Below are 20,571 nucleotides of genomic sequence, written 5' to 3'. Positions count from 1 at the left end.
CGTGGCTATGCTCCAATAAAACTTTATTTATATACACTGATAGTTGAACTCCATAAAAATTATGGGTCATGAAATATTATTCTTTTGATTTTTTTCCAACAATTTCAAAATGTGAAGGGGGCAATACAAGAACAGGCAGAAGGCCAGATATGGCCGTAGTATGTCAACCCCAGGGTTAACATACATACCCGTTTTATAATATTCACTGTGAAGAATGTGCAGGATTAGAACTCTATTGCAAGCGTATATCAGGTGTTGAGACATAACAATGATGGCTGATAGCATACTTCTTTATTGCAATTTTTCATAACATTCTAATAAAGACCAACAAGAGACTAAAAGGACAATGGACTAAGAATCCAGATACAAGAGTTCCAGTCTCCATTCTGCCACATGCTAGTTCTGAGATGTGGAGCAAATCAATGTAACATCCTAGTGTCACAGTGTTCTCATTTGAAAAAAAGGCATGTTTGTTGGAGGGTAATAAGCAGGGCTATGGCGAGCATAAAACAAAAGTCTGCAGCATGCATTCACAAATTATAAAGCACTTTCTTAGGAAAATTACTGAAAAGTTATAGCAAGTTGTAGCAAAAACATTCTCTAAATGCTGAGGGAAAGTGTTCTAGAAGCTAGGTGGGAGAAAAGAGAGTGCAGCAATTTTCCACTCTTTTCCACTTTTCCTAATACTTAGGCAGTTTAACCTGTCTTCTCAAAATCATGGGCATGCTTTTTATGTTATGTCTTATCTAGATGATTTCATAGACTTAGTCTTTCCTCAACTCAGAGGCAAAGTACTAAACCTTGTAATTTCAACAACTGGATCAGGATGGGTCAACAGTTCTCACTTATTTATCCAAAGACTATCTCAGAGGAAAGAAATGTCCTAAATGCCACAATTTAAAGAAATAAGGTTTCTTCAACACCACAGGCTCCTAAGGTCATGTTTTTGACTCTTAAATAATGATGTTCTTTACCACAGAGTCCTGGAAAGTAAGGGAAAAGGAAGCAAGGAGAGATTGACAAACTTTCAGTCCTTCTGCTTTTATTCTTTCCTGATACAACAGGCAGGCAGGCCTCAATTCCAAGTCAAACAATTAGAGAGATTTGATGACATGGCCCTTTACTAACACCAGTTACAGCATGGTCTAAGATCAGTGAAGGGATGGGAGACATCAGTTCTCTTAATACTTTTTATTCTTCCTTATAGTGGCAGGAAGTTTTACCCAGACCACAGCATTTTGACCTAAACCCACAAACAACCAGGGCAGAATGACCTTCATTTTCACAAATCATCCTCTCCTGTAAGAACTTCCCAGGTGACCATATGACACCTTTACATACCTAGAGCCCACAGAAATGCTTGGCATATAGATGCACTCAAACATTTGGACTAAGCTTAAACAATGGAATTAGGGACCCTAGGTGAAGATGGTATTTTACTGGTTCACTCTTACAAACTATGCACGGACTGAGGCAGAAGTTTTCTGGAGAGGCCATAAGTTCACAGTAAGCAAGCACTCCTGACTTGGCTCCAACCTAAGCAAGCTCCCCGGAGTAGTGACATATGGCTTGCAGCTTATCTGATCCACTATTTTTACTGGGTAAACTTGAGCTGTATTAATTTCTCCACACCTCTCCATGACCTGATAAATAAGCATATGGGTTCTAAGAAGTCCTGCTACTACTGTGCAACAGGTGTTTAAAGCCTTGTTTCCCAGATATACACAAAGTAAAGAGGATTTAACTATTATGTCTTTGCCAGGGTATTCATATAAGGAGAAGGGCTAAAGAACTAGTAAACAATGCCTCTCATTGATATTCCTAGGGACTATGTAATCAGGGTAAGTTAGTCATAACCCCCAAGTCTCTCAATCTTCAAATTATAGCTAGAAAAACCTCATAGGTTAACTTGAATCTTTTCCCACAGTTCCAGTTCATTCAACCTATGATGACAGGTGCAATGATTTAGAATTAGTAACCATGATTTATATGTGGTCCCAGAATGTTATAGTCACTCAATACTTAAATTTCCAGTTATATTAAAAAAATGTAATAGTTTACAAAAACATGACTTACATACCACCAATAAGAAACATCTAATAAAAGAGTTCATTTACCCATATAAATAATACCTAGAGCTAATCAAAGAAGTCATCTTCCCTATTAGGATTAAGTTCTAAAATACATTAGGTTTGAAAGTAACTAAGGGATTGTATATTTCCAACGACTGGCAGATAAATGCTTAATAAATATTTGTTGAATGAGAGTTACAAAATTTTACCATGAAGGAGTATTACTTAATAACCTTTAATCCATAGGGATCAGAGTTTTATAATTATTCTTGATTTGAATTTAATAGGTCAATTGTTTCCTAGGTCTTAATGGTTAAAGCGATCTTGCTGATTAAAGTATCTAGTTATCCTAATTAAAGCATCAGGCCCTTTCTCCTTCTCGGACTTTAACCAGCCCCAAGACCACACGCTGAATGTTCTTCTCTCACTGCCACCACTGCATCCTTCTGTGGGTCTTCTCTACCCGGACAATGGTCTACAAGTAAAGCTGAAAAATGAGGGTAGGAAAGGGGAAATTCTCTGGACTGTCAACTTGTTTCCACTTAATCACTGGTCAAAACTGAAGACCAGCTGCCAGCTTTAAGTACACACAGACCAAATCCACTGTTATCCTGGACTGGAGTGATCTCTGTAACTTCACAAGTCATCATTAGACTTCCCATCAGCAATTAACAGGGGAGATTAAAAAAAAAATCTAACTTTAGTAGTAATCACACTTCAAAGGCATGTTTAAAAATTCCCTTTTATGGAAGCCATTTTTTCCCTTAGGCCTGATTGCTATGGCTTAAGTCAAATTTAAGGACAGTGAAAATGGCCACGGAATGTGAGTAGAGGGCCTATGTGAAAGTAATACAGTCATGCACTATATAATGACATTTCAGTCGATGATGGACCATGTATACAATGATGGTCCTGTAAGATTAGTAGCATAGAGCCTGGGTGTGCAGCAGCTATACCATCTAGGTTTGTGCAAGCACATTCTATGATGTTTGCACAGTGACAAAATCGCCTAACAATGCATTTCTGAGAACTACCTTCATCATTAAGTGACATGACTATAATTCAACCTGAAAAGAAGAAGGGGAGAGAGTAACCTAACAATCTGTCAATCATGTGGTGTTGTCATGCAGATTCTAGACAGCTGCTTTCAATTCAGACTACAGACACAATGCAAGCAGTGACAACCAGCTAGAAAAACTTCCACGTTCTACCCTGCAATAACGAGGTCAGTTAAGAAAGATGATAGAGACTCTAATTCTATGAAGAAATGGGCTAGATTATCTCATGTCTGAAAATAGTGGGTTCCCCCCCGAAACTAAGGATAGACTAGATAACCAATAAGTCTTCCCGCCCTTGACCATGTACAGTGTGATAGGAAATCCAAGCCCAGTCAGCCTTGGAAAGCACTTAAGTTCCTGCATAGAAGAGAGATGGAAACAGAATTTGGACAATCCTTCCTATTCAGTACCTCCTGGGGAAAAGTACTCAACATCCCGTAAGGGATACAATGTATGTCGCTTGTAGTCCAGTGGCAGAAAGGCCTCTGACCCACTAATCTTCAGAGGTGGTAGAAAGTAAACATAAATTTGATAGTTTTGACAAAGAAAAAACTATTTTTTTTGGCCCTAAAACTAACCACTTTCATGATTATATTAAAATACCAGCACGTAGAAGATTAAAATGCATATGAAGGTCTAAAACAGCCAGATCCACTTTCTAAGAGTTCTGTTTTGGAATTTAGGGACAATTATATAATTAGTTTGTAACTTTAAGTAGACAAACCCATACCACCTTGTTGGCATCTGACCCCCTAGTGAAAGGTTAGACATTTAGTACATGCAACCTTCTTTTATCTTCTACTTCCAGCTCCAGGTTTGACAGTTCCATCTGTACACTGTCAAGGTTTATTGTATTTTCATTCTGTTCTATAGCTGTGATAAGGAGAGCACGAAGGTGATCATTAGATGTTAAACCACATAAACATGGCATTTCAGTGTTTTGATGTATAAGTATATTAACTGGGGAAGGAAGCATTGTGAAAGGACCAAGGGAAAGAGGAGTAATTGGCACGAGACCCACTGGGTGAAGAACATCACAAGCCTTCAGGGTCAACTCATTTTCTTATTTCAATCTTTCTTGGCTTCTCCTAGCTTATTTTGGTAGCCACTGTTTTCTAGACCTCATGCATCTTTTTCCTTGTACTTTTTCCATCATTAAAGTAGGGTGCATAAAGTAAAACTTTAAATCTTTGCAGAACCAAAACCCTCTTCCATTTGTCTCCACAATTTATTACTTGCCTAGGTACAAAATTGTCATTTGAAAATAACTTCCCCTCAAAACTTTAAAGACCAAATTCATTTTTTGCCTAGCATCCAATATTACTTATGAAATGTCTGAGGTCTGTTACCATTGTAGATAACCTATTTCTTCCTTCAAACATTGTTAGGATTTTCTCTAAGCTTGGAAAATCTGAAATTCCACCAGGATGTCTAGGTACAGGTCCTTCTCACCTATCCTAGTTCATGCGGACACTTGTCTTTCTTCAGCTCAAAGAAATTTTCTCATTGTTGATTGATTTCTCCTTCCTCTAAATTATCTGTTCCTGCTTCTAGAACTGTTCAACATTAGAGGTTTTCATATGTCCTCCATGTCCCATAACGTCTCTCGCCTTCTCTCTCTTTTGGGAGATTCGTTGAATAAAAATAACCAGCTTGGTTCTTAGCCACGTCCAGTCTTATTTCAGTACTTCCAAGAAATTAAAAATGACTAAAAAAACCCCAATAATTTGACTGCTGCTTTTCCAATCTGTTCTTGTTTTACAGGTGTATTACCTTCTCAAATCTGAGCACACGAAGTTCTCCCATCCCTTAGTTATTTGTTTCCTACAAAGTCAGTTGATTTATTTCATTCATGCTATTATTAGTTTTCCCAAAGAGCAAACAAGACTTGGTTACTGCTTTGTATTTATGAATAAATACTAAGTTAAGCTGAATAGTAACTAGGATGAGTTTCCTCTGCACCAGTATAGGTATGACCCTGACAGGCCTCTAACTTAAAAGAGAAAATTAGGGGCCAGCCCGGTGGGGCAGCGGTTTAAGTTCACATGTTCTGCTTCTCTCTGGGTGACCCAGGTTTCACTGGTTTGGATCCCGGGTGCGGACACGGCCCTGCTTGGCAAAAGCCATGATGTGGTAGGCGTCCCACGTATAAAGTAGAGGAAGATGGGCATAGATGTTAGCTCAGGGCCAGTCTTCCTCAGCAAAAAGAGGAGGATTGGCAGTTATTAGCTCACAGCTAATCTTCCTCAAAAAAAAAGAAAATCAAAGAAAAAAAGAAAATTGACAACAGGCACTATGTAAATGCATGGATTATTCCATAAGCGAGACTTCCATAGGTGCCTAGCTATGCAGCAGCAGGGTGGCTGAGGACCCCAACAATGCAAAGGAAGGAGGTCTTTATTGTAGGAGCAGAATGCTTCCTAAGTTCATCCAGTACTCCTCCCACCCCCACTCCGTCCAATGTGGATGTATGAAGTTATCTCAGGCTCTGCTTCTCAATCAGGGCCAGGATCCCACACTTAGATCTCTCTACCTTCTTTAAGAGTAGGTCTCTAGTTCTACCCTGAAGACTAAACGCCCCACCCACTTGCAGTCACCACCTTCTAGCACAAGCTAGCAACTCCTACTGCTAGAATATCCTTTTACTGATCCGACTTATCTAAAAACGATATAAAAATGGAGGAGCAGACAGAGTATGCATGTGTATATATACACACACACATGCATATGAATACACAGATACATGCAAGATGACTATAAATCTTAATTCCAAAAGACTGATACTTTTACACACACACACACACACACACACACTATTCTTTGAAATACAATCTTAGAGCTATGACAGGGGGAAAAAATTAAACTCACAAACTGACAAGAGCTCCTGAACTCAAATGTATGAAACTTGTTACTATATAAAAGTTTAAAGCTCCACGTATTACAAATAATTGAAAATATCAAAGCCTTATATTTTCAAAGTAAATTAAGTATCATGAAGAGTTTGGCCACATTTTAAACTATCACTCCTCACATGAAGTCATGCAAGAAATTAAGGATATTAATGAGAGAAGCAGAAGAAAACATTTCCAAGTTTAACTAAGTTAAAGAATCCCCCTAAAAAAAAATGCTAAAGCCTAACTTTACTCATATTCTAAAGAATTTCTAAAATCACTATTTCAAAAACTCTCCGCATCTTGCCAGATTTCAAAAAAGACTCAGTCTTGTAAGATGATTCAGACAATAACCCGCAACTGTCCTATTCAGAGGCATGTCACTCCTTTGCTTAAAACTATCCAAAGGCTTCCCAGCCATCTTAAGATAAAGTCCAGAATCCTTAATGGCCCTGAAAACCCTACAGAGTTCTCTAGTTTCATTTATGGTCACTGAGAGAGCTCACATTTTCTCCCTCTTCGTTTCTCAACATTACACTCCCACCACAATGGTCTGCCAGCCTACCTCAGGGCCTTTCCATGTGCTGTCCTGAGGGCTGGGCCACTCTTCCACCCCCTAGCCTGCCCCACAGAGTTATCTGCTTAACTCCTGCTGACTTTCGACATGTCACATCCTGGGGAAAGCATTTCCTGGCCATACCCCTAAGACTCCGCTAGGTCTGTTAGCATCATCACGCTTATTTTAAGGCAAAGTAAGAAAAAAAAAACAAGAGTTGCTATCTGTGTAATCTGTTTCTTAAACTAGACTGCACACTCCAAAGGCCAGGTACTGAATTTGTCTTGTTTGCCACTAGCACTAGTACCTAGCACTGTGCCTGTACCGAGCAAGTAGTCAATACATTTATTTCATGATTTAGCATTCTAATTGTCTCTCAGTATTTCAGAAAAGAAGAATCTACAATTTCTTGCATAAACTTGACTCTACTTGGTAGAAATCCCAAGAAACAGGCATGGACACCTATCAAAATTAAATTTCACTGCCAAGAGGCAAATTTAATCAATCAGAGTAGGATGAAAGCAGTAAAGAACTATTTTAGAATTTCTATTGTTTTATTTTTCCTTGGTGGGCATGGGTAACAAAACAGCATGTCAAACATATATTCACCATAACAAACCTTACGCATCATCGTAAGTTATTGCTTCATTTAACAAACACTTTCTAATCATGGTGGAAAAGCAATACAAAAACAAAACAAAAAACTACAGAGAAACATATGCGTAACCGGCAAAAGAAATGAAAGGAGGATTGCTGAAGGATATCTGGCAATCATATATTTATGTTGCTGGACTTAATGGATGGAAACTGCAAATTTCATAGGAGCACAATCCTAATTATTTGTTACTTACTGTACTAAAAATTATTCCCAATACCAAAGTAAATGCACTGGAGCCATTCTGAACACAAGAGCAAAGCAAAGATGTGATGCAAGCCAAGAGCCATAACAATGTATCTTTAAGTTCCAGCCCACAGGAATAATAGCAAATGTCAAGAGACCCTGTCTCTGTACAAAACTTCGGTATGATTGCAGATTATTTTTCCAGTGAGAAAGGGAATCCATTACAAAGCTTACCTAAAATGAACCGCACAGACTAAGTTTTAATTTTGTGTTCCAAATTTGACAGAGCACCTCAAGACCGGAAACATGAGCTGATGGAGATAGCATCTTGGGCCACGCAAGGAGAGACTGGACAGGTCCCAGGAGACGGACACTTGATAAGCTTCTTAATGTCTCCGTTCAATCTGTGTGGCTTTACAAATGAAATGGCCACCTTCAGAACACTGGATTAGTCGACAACTTGCTTCTTCATTGGCTAAATTTAGAGAGAAACTCTCCATCATAACAACCTAGACAAGAATGGGAACTGGTATCATATGAAGATAAAAGAAAAACCCAAAAAAGAGGTAATATCTATTCACATTTGCTTAGCATATAATCCCAGAGGAAATGAGAGATGGTCACATGGAAACACGAGCCAAGACAGTAATTGTGCAGGGCTACACTATTTGTGAAAACTATACCCATACTCCTCAAATGTGACCTGTCCTGATTCAATAGTTATGGACATTCAAGTATCTTAAGGCAGGATAAACTTTTATTAACTGGCCCCAAATTAACTGAGCCACATATTGGGTGTTTCAAATTACTTAGATAAGCTTTATGATCATTATTTGGTTATTAACATCCCAGCCTCAGGACATGGATTTACCAAAACTCTAGATTAGCCTTAGTCCAATTCAGGACAGCATGTGAGTTAGCACTACCCATAAAAGTCCTAAGAGTGTTTGTTATTTATATTCTAAAGTGGGGAAGAACAAAGAAAAGCATGTCAGAAATGGAATACATACAGATCTAAGAAACAGAAGAAAAGGAATAAACTAAGGTTGCCTTGAATTTTCTATTCTTGAATAAACTATACTCATAAAACTTTTCAATTTAAGATCCCTAAATCTAACAGTATCTTTATTTGTAGGTAAAGAAAACAGACCTCCACCAAAGAAAAAAAATGCTTAGTTTTCTATAAAGTACAAATAGTCAACTAAGAGGATTCTCTATATTTTTTGGTTCCATTTCTGAATAAAGAACTGCATATCAGGAATGTGTCCAAATATTTATATAGCTTTTCACATTTTTCAAACTAATTTCATTTTCTGAAATCGAACAGCCCTGTGAAATCTGTTAAATATCCCCACTTACTAGGTAAGACACTGGTAACAAGGGACATGCTCTTAATCACAGAGTTAAGTAGGGCTGAGGCACTAGGGGACACAAAGTCTAACTAGCAGATCAAACATCATTCCACCATATTCATTTATTCAACAATTAGCCTTCAACACCTACAATGTGATAGGAATTATTCCAGGTTCTGGGAGGGTTACAGCAGTGAACAAACAGACTCAAATCTCTACCCTCAGAACTGGTTTTTTTTTTTAGAAAGATTAGCCCTGAGCTAACTGCTGCCAATCCTCCTCTTTTTTGCTGAGGAAGACTGGCCCTGAGCTAACATCTGTGCCCATCTTCCTCTACTTTATATGTGGGACGCCTGCCACAGATGGCTTGCCAAGCAGTGCCATGTCTGCACCCAGGATCAGAACCAGCAAACCCTGGGCCACCGAAGCAGAACATGTGAACTTAACCGCTGCACCACCAGGCTGGCCCCTAGAACTAACATTTTAACAAGTACCACCATGTGATTTTTTTTTTGGCTTGGCTAGTTGGATACCACTTACAACACTAAATGTTCGACTAGTTTCTTTGCTCATGTAAGGAATGCAAATGTACTCAAATTAATACATCACAAAAGTCAAACATTCAAAACTTAGAACATGTTTGAAAATTTATTAAGCATTGGCAATTCAAAAGGAAATTGAGGTATAGGCTTCTATCCTCAGATGCTTAATCTACTTGGAAAGAAGGCATACCCAAGCTAAAAATTCAATAGAAAGATGTTCACAAAACACGGTGTTTCCAAATGGAAAATAACAAACATTGTGGGACCATTTTCAAAAGAGAAAAACCAAGATATTGAGTTTTCCCTAAGACTGCATATTCAAACTTAACATTACTTTCTGTACGCTATAAAAAAAGCCATTTACATTATTCAAACATATTAGGAAGGAGAACTAATATTTAAGCCTTTACTACATCTGCTTCATAAACATCTTTATTTAATCCCTTACAACAACTCCACAAAATAAATGTAAATGTAGAAGAGGCTGAGAAAGCTTGTCACTTACCTGTGCTGACTACTTGATACATAAGGCTTTATAAATTATGAAATTTGAGTATTAAAAGACCAGTTTGGAAAAGGGAAAAATAAGTTTTGGGATCTACAATAAAATTAAAGTTTCAATTAATTTAATATTCAGTTAAAATATTAATTGACCAAGTCAATTAATATTCCCTATGAGAATTCAAGGGTATTGGATACACATTAGTCCTCTGTAAGTATATATATCTTGCACCAAAAATAATTATCCTATTACAGCTTAAATACACACACAAATTTAATCAATGTGCAAAACCGAAGCTGTGAAGACAACGCATTTCTTTTAGCAATAGCTTAAAATGGTCATAATGTGGGTGGCTACCTCCCCATAAAATTAAATATTATAAAACATCCCTTTCTTTCCCTCATTTTCTTCAGAAAAACTTTCTCCAGAAGGGCAGAATTTTAATAAGCCTGTTCTCACAACCTCAAGACAAAACTTCAACATCAACACTTCCCATACATTCTCCCACAATTTCCCAAGTTTTGTTATCTAGACCCAGGGTCACAAAGGCGTCAGACATAGCATGAAAGCTATTTGAGGATGCTCCCAAATAGAGCAGGTAGATGGCAAGAAGAGAGACAGAGGTTCTTCAAGAAGTTACCATCCCAATGAGCTCATTAGCAACTGTACGTTAGAGACAATCTTGGGAGAAATGTTACCCAATGTACCTCTAGAAACCAAGCTTGAGAAACCCTGACTCAGATGTGTTCCCAGGGATACTTACTCCTTAAGGAGGGAAGACAGCTAATTTGCAACGAAGAAAACAGCACAGGCTAAGTTCCCAGGGTACAAGAGGGAATAAGAAAGACCACGGGACCAGAGGGGTATAAGGTACACCCACTAGATACACTTTGGTTCCTCCTAACTATAGCCCCTCTCCACATGTTCTACAGGGAATTCATCTTTAATTTTTGAGTAATTTTCTTCCCAAAAACATCAGAGTCAACAAATAAAAACCAAATATCTAAAATATTTATTCTCTAAGGAGCAGCATCTTTCCTAAAGCCCCAGGCTAACATTAAAGAACACTTACCTATTCCTCCTTAAAAGAGAGTGCCTGTGCAAGAGACAAAGAGGATGGATGCCTCTACCCTTTCTTCAGGTCTAACCTTCAATCATTCCTTGTCAAGGCAGTGAATGGTCTTCGTGAACAGTCTTAAATTCGGGGGGAGCGTGTACAACTAGTAATCAGTTTGCAACAAAATGTGGTAAGTGAAAACTGATTAAAGTAAACATGCCTGTGAATGGGAAAACAAGGCTGCAAGCTGATACGTTCAACTGACACCAATGTTTCTTCTGAAAGAAAGAGATGGCAGGCAAGGAAAGTGGTGCAGATGCCAAAAATGCCGCCCCATCTTAAAATATTCAAAAACAAAAGTGAAATTATAACAGGAGTAATTGTGACATCGGGTTCAAAAAGAATTTAACAAAAATTCATTATTTTAGCAATAGCGTCTATTATATGTTGGGTTTCCTTCCAGCTGGTGTGATCAACAAAACAAAGTCCCTGTCCCTGGGCAATTTATATTCAAATGAAGGGAAATAACCCTGGTCTCAAAGAAAATGCTCAATAATATCTGTTACTTGAAAATGCTGACTGTTGAAGAGAGAAATGAAGTCTAAACAAACAGAAAATGATTTGAGTGTTACTTGAGACTTCTAAAATATGGAACGCTCACATTATTCCAATTAAATATTTATGCTATATTGTGAATAAAGTTAAAGTCAAAACTGAAATTTCTGTTAATTGCCATCATTGAAAGGACCCCCTTCACTGGAAGTCAGTAAGAGTTCTTCCATTCGGAGGACTAAACATGAATTCCTCCCTATTGTCCTCAAAACCACACCAGAATGACAGCTAAACTCAAAGTATTATAAACCCACCAGGAAGACTGAAATGAAAGGAGACAATATCAGTCTAACAGCGTCATTCCATTTAGAAAAGAAAAACAGATGAACATTAGGTATCAGACTTGGCTTTCAGCATCCTCTGCTCTAAGGGCCCAAGGTGGGGGATAAGCCAACAAGAACCTGGAAAGGCTGTGGAATTGAAGGTGCAGGGTACTACAGAGGGTAGGGGGTTCTACAGTGAAGCAGAAACAGGACGACTGCCTGCAAATCTGCAGGAAAGTACTGGAACCCTTGGGCTCCCTCCCCCGCCCAAGCAGCTGCTGTTCTCCTGCTGTTATCAAAAGGTCAGGTTCAAAAGGTTTTATCAAAAGGACAGGTTCTATTACTTAAATAAACTGAAGCAGGAAGCTGCTAGATTTAAGATATCTTACACAAATAAGGGAGCCTTACAAAAAACTGGGAGGGCTGAGTGAAGGTGTGCAGGCTAGAGGGTGAACTCAGGGGAGGCACGGACTTCACATCTGTTTCAGTCACTGCTGTGTATCCACACTTCCTACAATGATGCCTGGCACACAGAAGGTACTTAATAAATACGCAGCAGAGGAGTCTGGAAGAGGGGTTTTTAAAATCTCCAAGAAAGCAGAACATCACTAATATTAAGGATAGAAAACAGGAGAGGAAAATCTAAAATGTGAACATCAATCCAGGAGATGCAACATCTGCCTACAAGGAGTCTCTAGAAAGAAAGAATAGAGAAAACTGGAGGTGAGGGGGGATTACAAGGAAATAATACAAGAAATTTCACAGAGCTGAAGTTTCTTGGTTGAAAGAGCCCACTAACTGCCTAGCACAAAAAATTAAATTTCAAAATACCAGGAAGAAAAGATTCTAAGTTATCGGCTGCGTTTTAGACAGAAAGGTTACAAGAATCAGAAATTAGAAGGGTGCAGGAATTCAACGGCAATCCTGAGGCTAAAATATAGTGGAATAATGCCTTCCAATCTGTTGGAAATGGTTTCTGACCTAGAATTCCACTCCTAGCCCAAAGGACAATCAAGTGTAAGAGTGAAGATTAATCAAGACATTTTCAGACATAAAAGCTCTCAAAGTTTACCTCCCACATATCCTCTCTCCTTTCCTACCCCCCCAAAAAGCAACGGGAGAAGGTATTCTACCCAAAGAGAGAATATAAGGAAAAGGAAGTCTTTGCTTCCAGGAAACAAGCAATACAGCACTGACGAAAGGACAGGGAATTCCCAGGATGAGAGCACAGGAGGACAGCTGTGCGCACGCCTGCAGAGGACCAGTGCAGACTGGGGCAAGAGAACAGAGGGCACCACCAGGAAGAACAGTTAAAAAACAAAACAGAAACTCTCACTGGATTTATATCTAACTGTACCAAGGATGGTTCATTTGGAGAGTTTGGGGATAACTTAACAAGAAACACCAAAAAGAGCAAGTAAGTGTGTTTTTACAATTAACTCCAGAAAAAACAAAAAGTTAGATGAAAAAACAAAACATGATGATAAAATATTGCATGGCTTAGATATGACTATTTCTATCGTAATCGATATTGATGTATCCTAAAATTGATAAAAAGCTACATGGGAGGATATACAGAGAAAAAATATAAGAGGGAGGGGGGTTAAAGAATTAAACCTTCACCATCCACAGGAGAAACTGACAACTCAAGTAACAACCAAACAGGCATGGAATTTAAAGAGAGGAAAACAGCAAAACGGAAGCAAACAGCTTTTGTTAAGTAACCGCGTCTAGGTAATAACATAGGAATGGGAGAATAGGGTAGCAATCCGCTATTTTCCTTACAATACCCATAAGATTAATATTTTCTAAACTGCAGATATATTGCTTTCTAAAATAGAAGTTAAATTTAAAAAAATTTTCATCCAATGAACAAATTATAATCAGTGACTTCTTATCTCATAAGGGGACCACGGATTACGGATCTTTGGAACAAAAGTATCTAGTCTCACAGCAAAAGAAGATTTAGATTTATATACAAATTTAGCAAAAGACTAATTTTAGTTTTGAAGAGCTAGTTCTCTGCTTAAACTCTCTCATGTGAAATTTAAATATATTACATCATGAATAAAACTGCAGCACGTCAATTCAGGTCCTATGACCTCACAATTCTGCTCTAACCCCTTGTCAAAGAAAGGAAAATTAGATAATCAAGCACTTAGTCTAAAATCTCAAAAGCAACCAGCAATTAGGATTATTTACATTAAATTTAACAAAGCCTCTCCTCTATCTTTTTTTTAACTCAACCTTATATGTAAATCTGACTTGTGTGCAAATGAACTAAGGCAGGGGTCAAACCTTGGCCTGGGTGGCCCAAATCCAACCTGCCCATTTTTGTTACACCCACCAGCTAGGAATGGTTTTTACCTTTTTTTTTAATAGTTAAAAAAAAAAAAAGATCAAAAGAAGAATATACTTTATGATGTATGAAAAAAATCACATGAAATTCAAATCTCAGTGTTCGCAGATAAAGATTCAATGGGACATGGCCTTGTTCATTAATTATTGCATCTACGGCTACTTTCTAGTGATGGCAGAGATTGTATGGCCTGCAAAGTCTCAAATGTTTACTATCCGGTCCCTTTCAGAAAAAGTTTGTTGACCCCTGAACTTTTTAGAGGACTCTAGTTTTGAATTTCATTTGAATTGTCTTCCAAATGAAATTGAGCCAAATTCATATATACAAATGTACATATACAAAGTCCTTGAATCAAGCATGTTTGAATAAAGAACCTTAGAGGTGGTCTTAGCTCTCTTCTAGAGAGAGAAAAGTCCAGTGGGATTTAATGGTTTGCTTAGGGTCACTCGGGGAAATGGAAACAGAATCATCTGGAATCTCCTGACTTGGAGATCTTTTGCTCCCTTAGATAAGCATCTGTCACCAAGTTAACCCTAATACTCCTTTGTTCCTACTCCACTCTTCAACTTACTACTATTGCTAATTAACTTACTTCGTTTTAGTCAAAATGTTAATAAAGCATGCTTTTTAATTTGACCATCTCCAAATATTTAAAACAGATTTCTGTTGATATTTACTTATGACTGTGCCAAAAAAGCGTAACAAATACTGGTTAAGGACAGTCTGGTGTGAGGGAGACCCAGGCTCTGGCTCTGCCCCCGGGGTATCACTGTGGCCTCTTGACCCTCTGAATTTCTCTAAACTGCACCTTTCTCATCTCTAAAAGCTAGTGTAGGACCTACCTTAGATGAATGTAGTTAGACCCAATAAAATGGAGGATGTCAAGAACTAATGCACTAACCATCACAGAATTAAGAGCTCAAGAAATGTTACCTTTATACTTTGTCTTACCAGGTCCAAATATTTTATAACCATTCCTGAAGAGCCTCAGAAGGAGTGTTCTCAAACTTCAGCGTACCCAAGAATCACACTGGGGAACTTGTCAGAGCAGATGCCCCTGAGCTACTGTGATTAATCTGGCCCGAGTGGGAATCTGCATTTCCAAGCTCAAGCATGATTTGGATACAGGCATGGAATAGAAACAGTGTTCCCAGATAATGAAACAGATAGCAAGAGGCTAAGAGACAAGCTAAGGCCTAAATAATCACAACCTTAATTAAGTAGTCTACTTTATTAAAATAGCAAGGAGCTGAGTACTACTAATTCCTTTTGCTGTTTTTCCTTCTACAACAGTTCTAATTTTTTTTTTTACTTATACTTATGTTGGGCTCCATAAATTAACCAATGTTACAAACAATATGAGGATTATTTCCCAGTTTATAAAGGTTAGGACTTTCAGTTATACATCCTTAAACATTTAAGGAACTCAAAAAGGTCAGTACTCAGGTCCCAACGGAACCTCAGTTTTCTATCTTAGAATTCAGTCACATGACCTTGGCACCATCCCCAGAGAACTTAAGACTGACTCATTTTACTTATTGGTAGACAGAAAGAAAAAAACAGAGAGAAAAATACATATTCCTACTTTACAACACAAACTAAAACAAGCTAAAAATCTGGCCAAAATCAAGCACAAAACTAAATGTATTCTATACTGAGAAACCCTATGTGTAATATATGTGAAGTGAACAACACGCAGCAGCCACACCTCTGGGTAAGGTTTTTCCATTTAACTGTCTCTTCCAAAACTAGCGACAAAAAAGGTGACAGTAGCAAGAGTTTGAGAATGTAAATGTACAGGGTCGCAGTTACCTTGCTCCAGTCTAAAGCACAGGGAACGCCTTGCTGCTTCCATCTCCGGAGTCGGATTATCTAGGACGTGTCTACACCACTGCAAGGGGCTCAGGGACTTCTCTGATGACGAGAATGTCTTTGAAGAGCCAGTGTATAACCTTAAAAAAAGAAATCTACATTATAGGTATTATATAGATACACAGAGATCACCTCTCTTCTAGAGAAAACAACATGCATTTAATAGTTTCTATTGAAAACAGAACTCAAATTTGATTACTTCAAATACCAAAATTATTTTTTAACAGGCAAATATCCCCAAATAGAATATGACACTTTCTGTAGCCTGGTGGGAAGAAGGACTTCAAAAAACTGAAACTCTCCGAGTCAGAGATCGGGGCTTATGTTACTGAGCTAACCTTGAAAGGGAACCTCGATGATCCGACTACCTCACTTACATTTCTAGAAACGAACATTTTCGTCTCTTTCTTTGGCAACAGAATCTTATGTGAACTTGGGTTAATGTATGTAAACATGATGTGCCAAACAAGGCAAATCTTAAGTGCTTTTTAAAAAAATACGTCTAAAATAAGTGAAAGTCAGTTCTTTATTGATTCTCTCAATGCTTAAATAACCAGATATTTCCCATCTCAAATCTATACTAAACTTGGCATGTGCTTCTTTCTCATTAAAGCCAAACAAACAGCTTTCAAAGATAATTTTAGAAGAGTCCACTTTCAGCATCTATACTATTACACAGTAATGGTTAGGATTCAAAATAACCACCGTGAGGCACTGTAAGTTAAAACAAAGATCTCACTGAGAGACTGTGCTAAGGTAAATTTTATATTTTCAGTGACAAGGTTATGCACAAAGGCTTCTCTTGAGGATTAACCAACAGTTGACTTAAAAAAGGAAGAAAGAAAATTATAGTCACTAGCTCCAGTAAGACCGTGCTTTATAAAGCTATGTTCTAATTACAAATCTCATTAAAGTGATACTCCTTCAAACAAAGTTATCCTAACTCTAATGAGCACATTTTCGGGAAGTAATATACTTCATTATTCACTCTTTCACTGTTATAGTCAGGATTTCCACCTACTAGTATAAATTACCAGTTACACAAGATGGTTGGGCAAAGTACTATTCTTTGGTAAATTATTCTTACAGATGAAGGGTTGGCAAACTTTTTGTGCAAAGGGCCAGCTGGTAAATATTTAGGCTTTGTGGGCCACGCAGTCTCTGTCACAACTACTCAACTCCACGATGGCAGCCCAAAAGCATCACAGATGATATGTAAATGAGTAAGAATGCCTGTGTTCCTATAAACTTCATAGACATTGAAAGGTAAATTTCCCACAATTTTCACATGTCACGACATAGTATTCTTTTGATTTTTTTCCAATCATTTAAAAATGTAAAAATCTAGATGACCAGCCATACAAAGCAGGCAGCAGATCCAATTTGCCCGTGGGATACAGTTCGCTAACCTTTGCTACAGGTGAAGATTCTAAAATATCTTTTAATTGATATAATAGTAATCCTAATATATCATTCACCCCTTAGAGTATCGACCACAGTCCTGCCTTCATCAAGAGTAGATTGACTACAAATCCATAGTCCTGGGCCCCACCTCAGTCTACTAGGACAAGATTATTACCTACCTATGTAAATCCATCCCTTTCACCCTCCTTTGATAACAGACCCCTGATATAACTAGGTAGCTCTCCCTAGAACCTCCAAGGAAAGGCTAGTCAAGGCCAGTCATTCTCAATCTCTGATGTATCAAAATCTCTTAGAGGGCTGATTAAAACACAAATTGCTAACACCTGATTGCAGGCAGGTCTAACCTATCTGATTCAGTAGGTTTGGGGTGGAGTCAAAGAACCTGAATGTCTAACAAGTTTTCAGGTGATGCTGATATTGCTGTCAGGAGACCTCACCTGGAGATGGATGCGCTGGGCTAAGCCAATCATAGTAATTCCATTATTCCCATTTGCCCAATGACTGGTTTAGTAACAAGCGCTGGGCACAATCCTAGCCAATAAAAACTAAGGGGAAATATTCTGATGGGCAAGTTTCTCCTCATGTTTAGAGTCACAAAATACCCCATTATATGCTGCCTACAAAATAGGCATTTCACATATCAAAAAACTACCCACAAAGAAAAGCCAAGCCCCAGAAATTTTCACCGCTGTATTCTACCAAATATTTAAAGAAAAATACCAGTTCTTCAAACTCTTTCAAAAAACAGAAGAGGAGGGAACACATCCTAACACATTCTATGACACCAGTATTACTGATGCCAAAACCAGACACAGATGTTACAAGGAAAGAAATTAAAGACCAATATCCCTCATCAACACAGAAGCAAAAAGTCTAAATATTTTAGTAAATTGAGTCCAACCGTATATAAAAGGAATACTTCATCATTACCAAGTGGGATTTATCCCAGGAATGAAAAGTTGGCTTGACATTCAAATATCATTGTAACCTACCACATATACTAAAACAGACAAATCATAAGATAATCTCAATAGACAAAGAAAAGGACATCCACTCCTGACAAAAACTCTTAGCAAATTAGGAATAGAAGGTAACATCCTCAATCTGATTAAAGGCACCTACAAAAACAGCATCCTTAATGGTGAAAGACCGAACACTTTTACCCTAATATCAGGAACAAGGCAAGGACCGGACATTCAAGCCAGTGCAATCAGGCAATAAATAAAAACATTTAGCGCCGGCCCGGTGGCGCAGCAGTTAAGTTGGCACGTTCCACTTCAGCAGCCCGGGGTTCGCCGGTTCGGATCCCAGGTGCAGACATGGCACTGCTTGACACGCCATGCTGTGGTAGGGGTCCCAGATATAAAGTAGAGGAAGATGGGCATGGATGTTACCTCAGGGCCAGTCTTCCTCAGCAAAAGGAGGAGGATTGGAAGCAGTTAGCTCAGGGCTAATCTCCCCCCGCCCACCAAAAAAGATTTAGATTGGAAAGAAAGAAGTACATCTGTTTTTATTCGCAGATGACATGATCATCTATGTAAAAAAAATCTGAGGAATCTACAAAAAAGATACTACAACTAATAAGTGAGTTTAGTAGCAGGATTGCAGGATACCAGATTAATATACAAAAATTAAAGATATTTCTATTAACAACAATCAGTATTTTTGAAATTTCACTTTCCATTTGCAATAGCATACAAAAACAGTAAGATGCCTAGGATAAATCTGACAAAAGATGTCAAGACCCGTACACTAAAATCTACAAAACGCTATGGGAGAAATTAAAGAAGATTTACTAAATGGAAAGACAGACCACGTTCACGGGTTAGAAGACTTAATATTGCTAAGATGCCAATTATCCCTAAATTCATTTATATAATAAAATTAAAATCAAAATCTCAGCAGGCTTTTTATAGAAATGCAAAAGCTGATTCTAAAATTCATATGGAAATGCAAAGATCCTAGAATAGCCAAAACCACCTTTAAAAAACAATGATTTTGGAGAGCTACCACTAACTGATTGAGACTTACTACAAAGCTACGATAAGCTACAATAATGAAGACAATATGGCACAAAGATAAACGGATCAATGGAAAAAAATAGATGGTCCAGAAATAGAATGACAAATACATGGCACACTGATTTCTGACCAAGTACAAAGAGAATTCAATGAGGAAAAGACAGTCTCTTGAACAAATGCTGCTGGAAGAAATGGATATCCATATGCAAAATTAAGTAAACTGTGATCCACATTTCAAACAATACCTGAAGTTAACTCAAACAGATCACAAAAATGTAAAACCTGAAACTATAAAACCTTTAGAAGAAACCATAGGTGAAAATCTCTGTGTCCTTGTGTTGGCAAGTACTTCTTAGATACAATTTCTCAGACTGAAAGCATGATCCATAAAAGAAAAAAATTTATCAACTGGACTTCATCAAAACTAAAAGCTTTGCTCTTTCAAAGACACTATTAAGAGAATATACGACAAACCACAAATTAGGAGTACTTGCAAATGACATATCTGATAAAAGAAGTTGTAATTAGAATATATATAAGAAATTCTGGAAACTCAATAACAAGCAACCTAATTTTTTAAAAAAAGGGCAGGGGCTGGCCCAGTGGCATGGTGGTTAAGTTCACACACTCCGCTTCAGCAGCCCATTGTTTGTAGGGTCGGATCCTGGGCCCAGACCTACACACCACTCATCAAGCCATCCTGTAGTGGCAGCATCCCACATAGAAAATAGAGGAAGACTGGCAGACATGTTAGCTTAGCAACAATCTTCCTCACGCAAAAAGAGGGAGATGTTAGCTCAGGGCCAATCTTCCTCACCAAAAAGAAAAAAAGTGGGGGACAAAATATTTGAATAAACATTTCACCAAAGATGATATATGAACAGCAAACAGGTATATGAAAAGATGCTCATCATTATTCGTTAGGGAAATGCTAACTAGAACCACAATGAGATACTACTACACATCTATTAGAATGGCTAAACTTAAAAAGACCAGCCATAGCAAGTATTGGTGATGAAGTGGTGCAACTGACATTCTCATACACTGCTGGTGGAAATGTAAGATGACATACCCACTTTGGAAAAGATTTTGGCAGCTTCTTAAAAAGTTAACATGAACCTACTCTTTGTACCAACCACTCAAAAGTC

At 37.9% G+C, this 20,571-nt stretch overlaps 1 protein-coding gene across 3 annotated transcripts in view; it reads right to left on the bottom strand.

Annotated features, from left to right (window-relative positions):
- Positions 1-20,571, bottom strand: part of SLAIN1 (SLAIN motif family member 1) — a 56,416-nt gene that overhangs the window by 26,014 nt on the left and 9,831 nt on the right. For 2 of the 3 annotated variants that reach the window (XM_023621712.2, XM_023621713.2), the window contains exon 2: positions 15,918-16,057. In XM_023621712.2, coding sequence (XP_023477480.1) covers positions 15,918-16,057 — 140 coding nt within the window. Of the gene's footprint in view, positions 1-7,652; positions 7,896-15,917; positions 16,058-20,571 lie in introns of those variants that run through there. The other variant, XM_014732149.3, reaches the window with a different exon arrangement.

The sequence above is a fragment of the Equus caballus genome, chromosome 17 (genome assembly GCF_041296265.1).
Source record: "Equus caballus isolate H_3958 breed thoroughbred chromosome 17, TB-T2T, whole genome shotgun sequence".
NCBI lineage: Eukaryota > Metazoa > Chordata > Mammalia > Perissodactyla > Equidae > Equus > Equus caballus.
The sequence above is the reverse complement of the archived record's forward strand: the minus strand, read 5'-3'. Positions and strand labels throughout refer to the sequence as shown.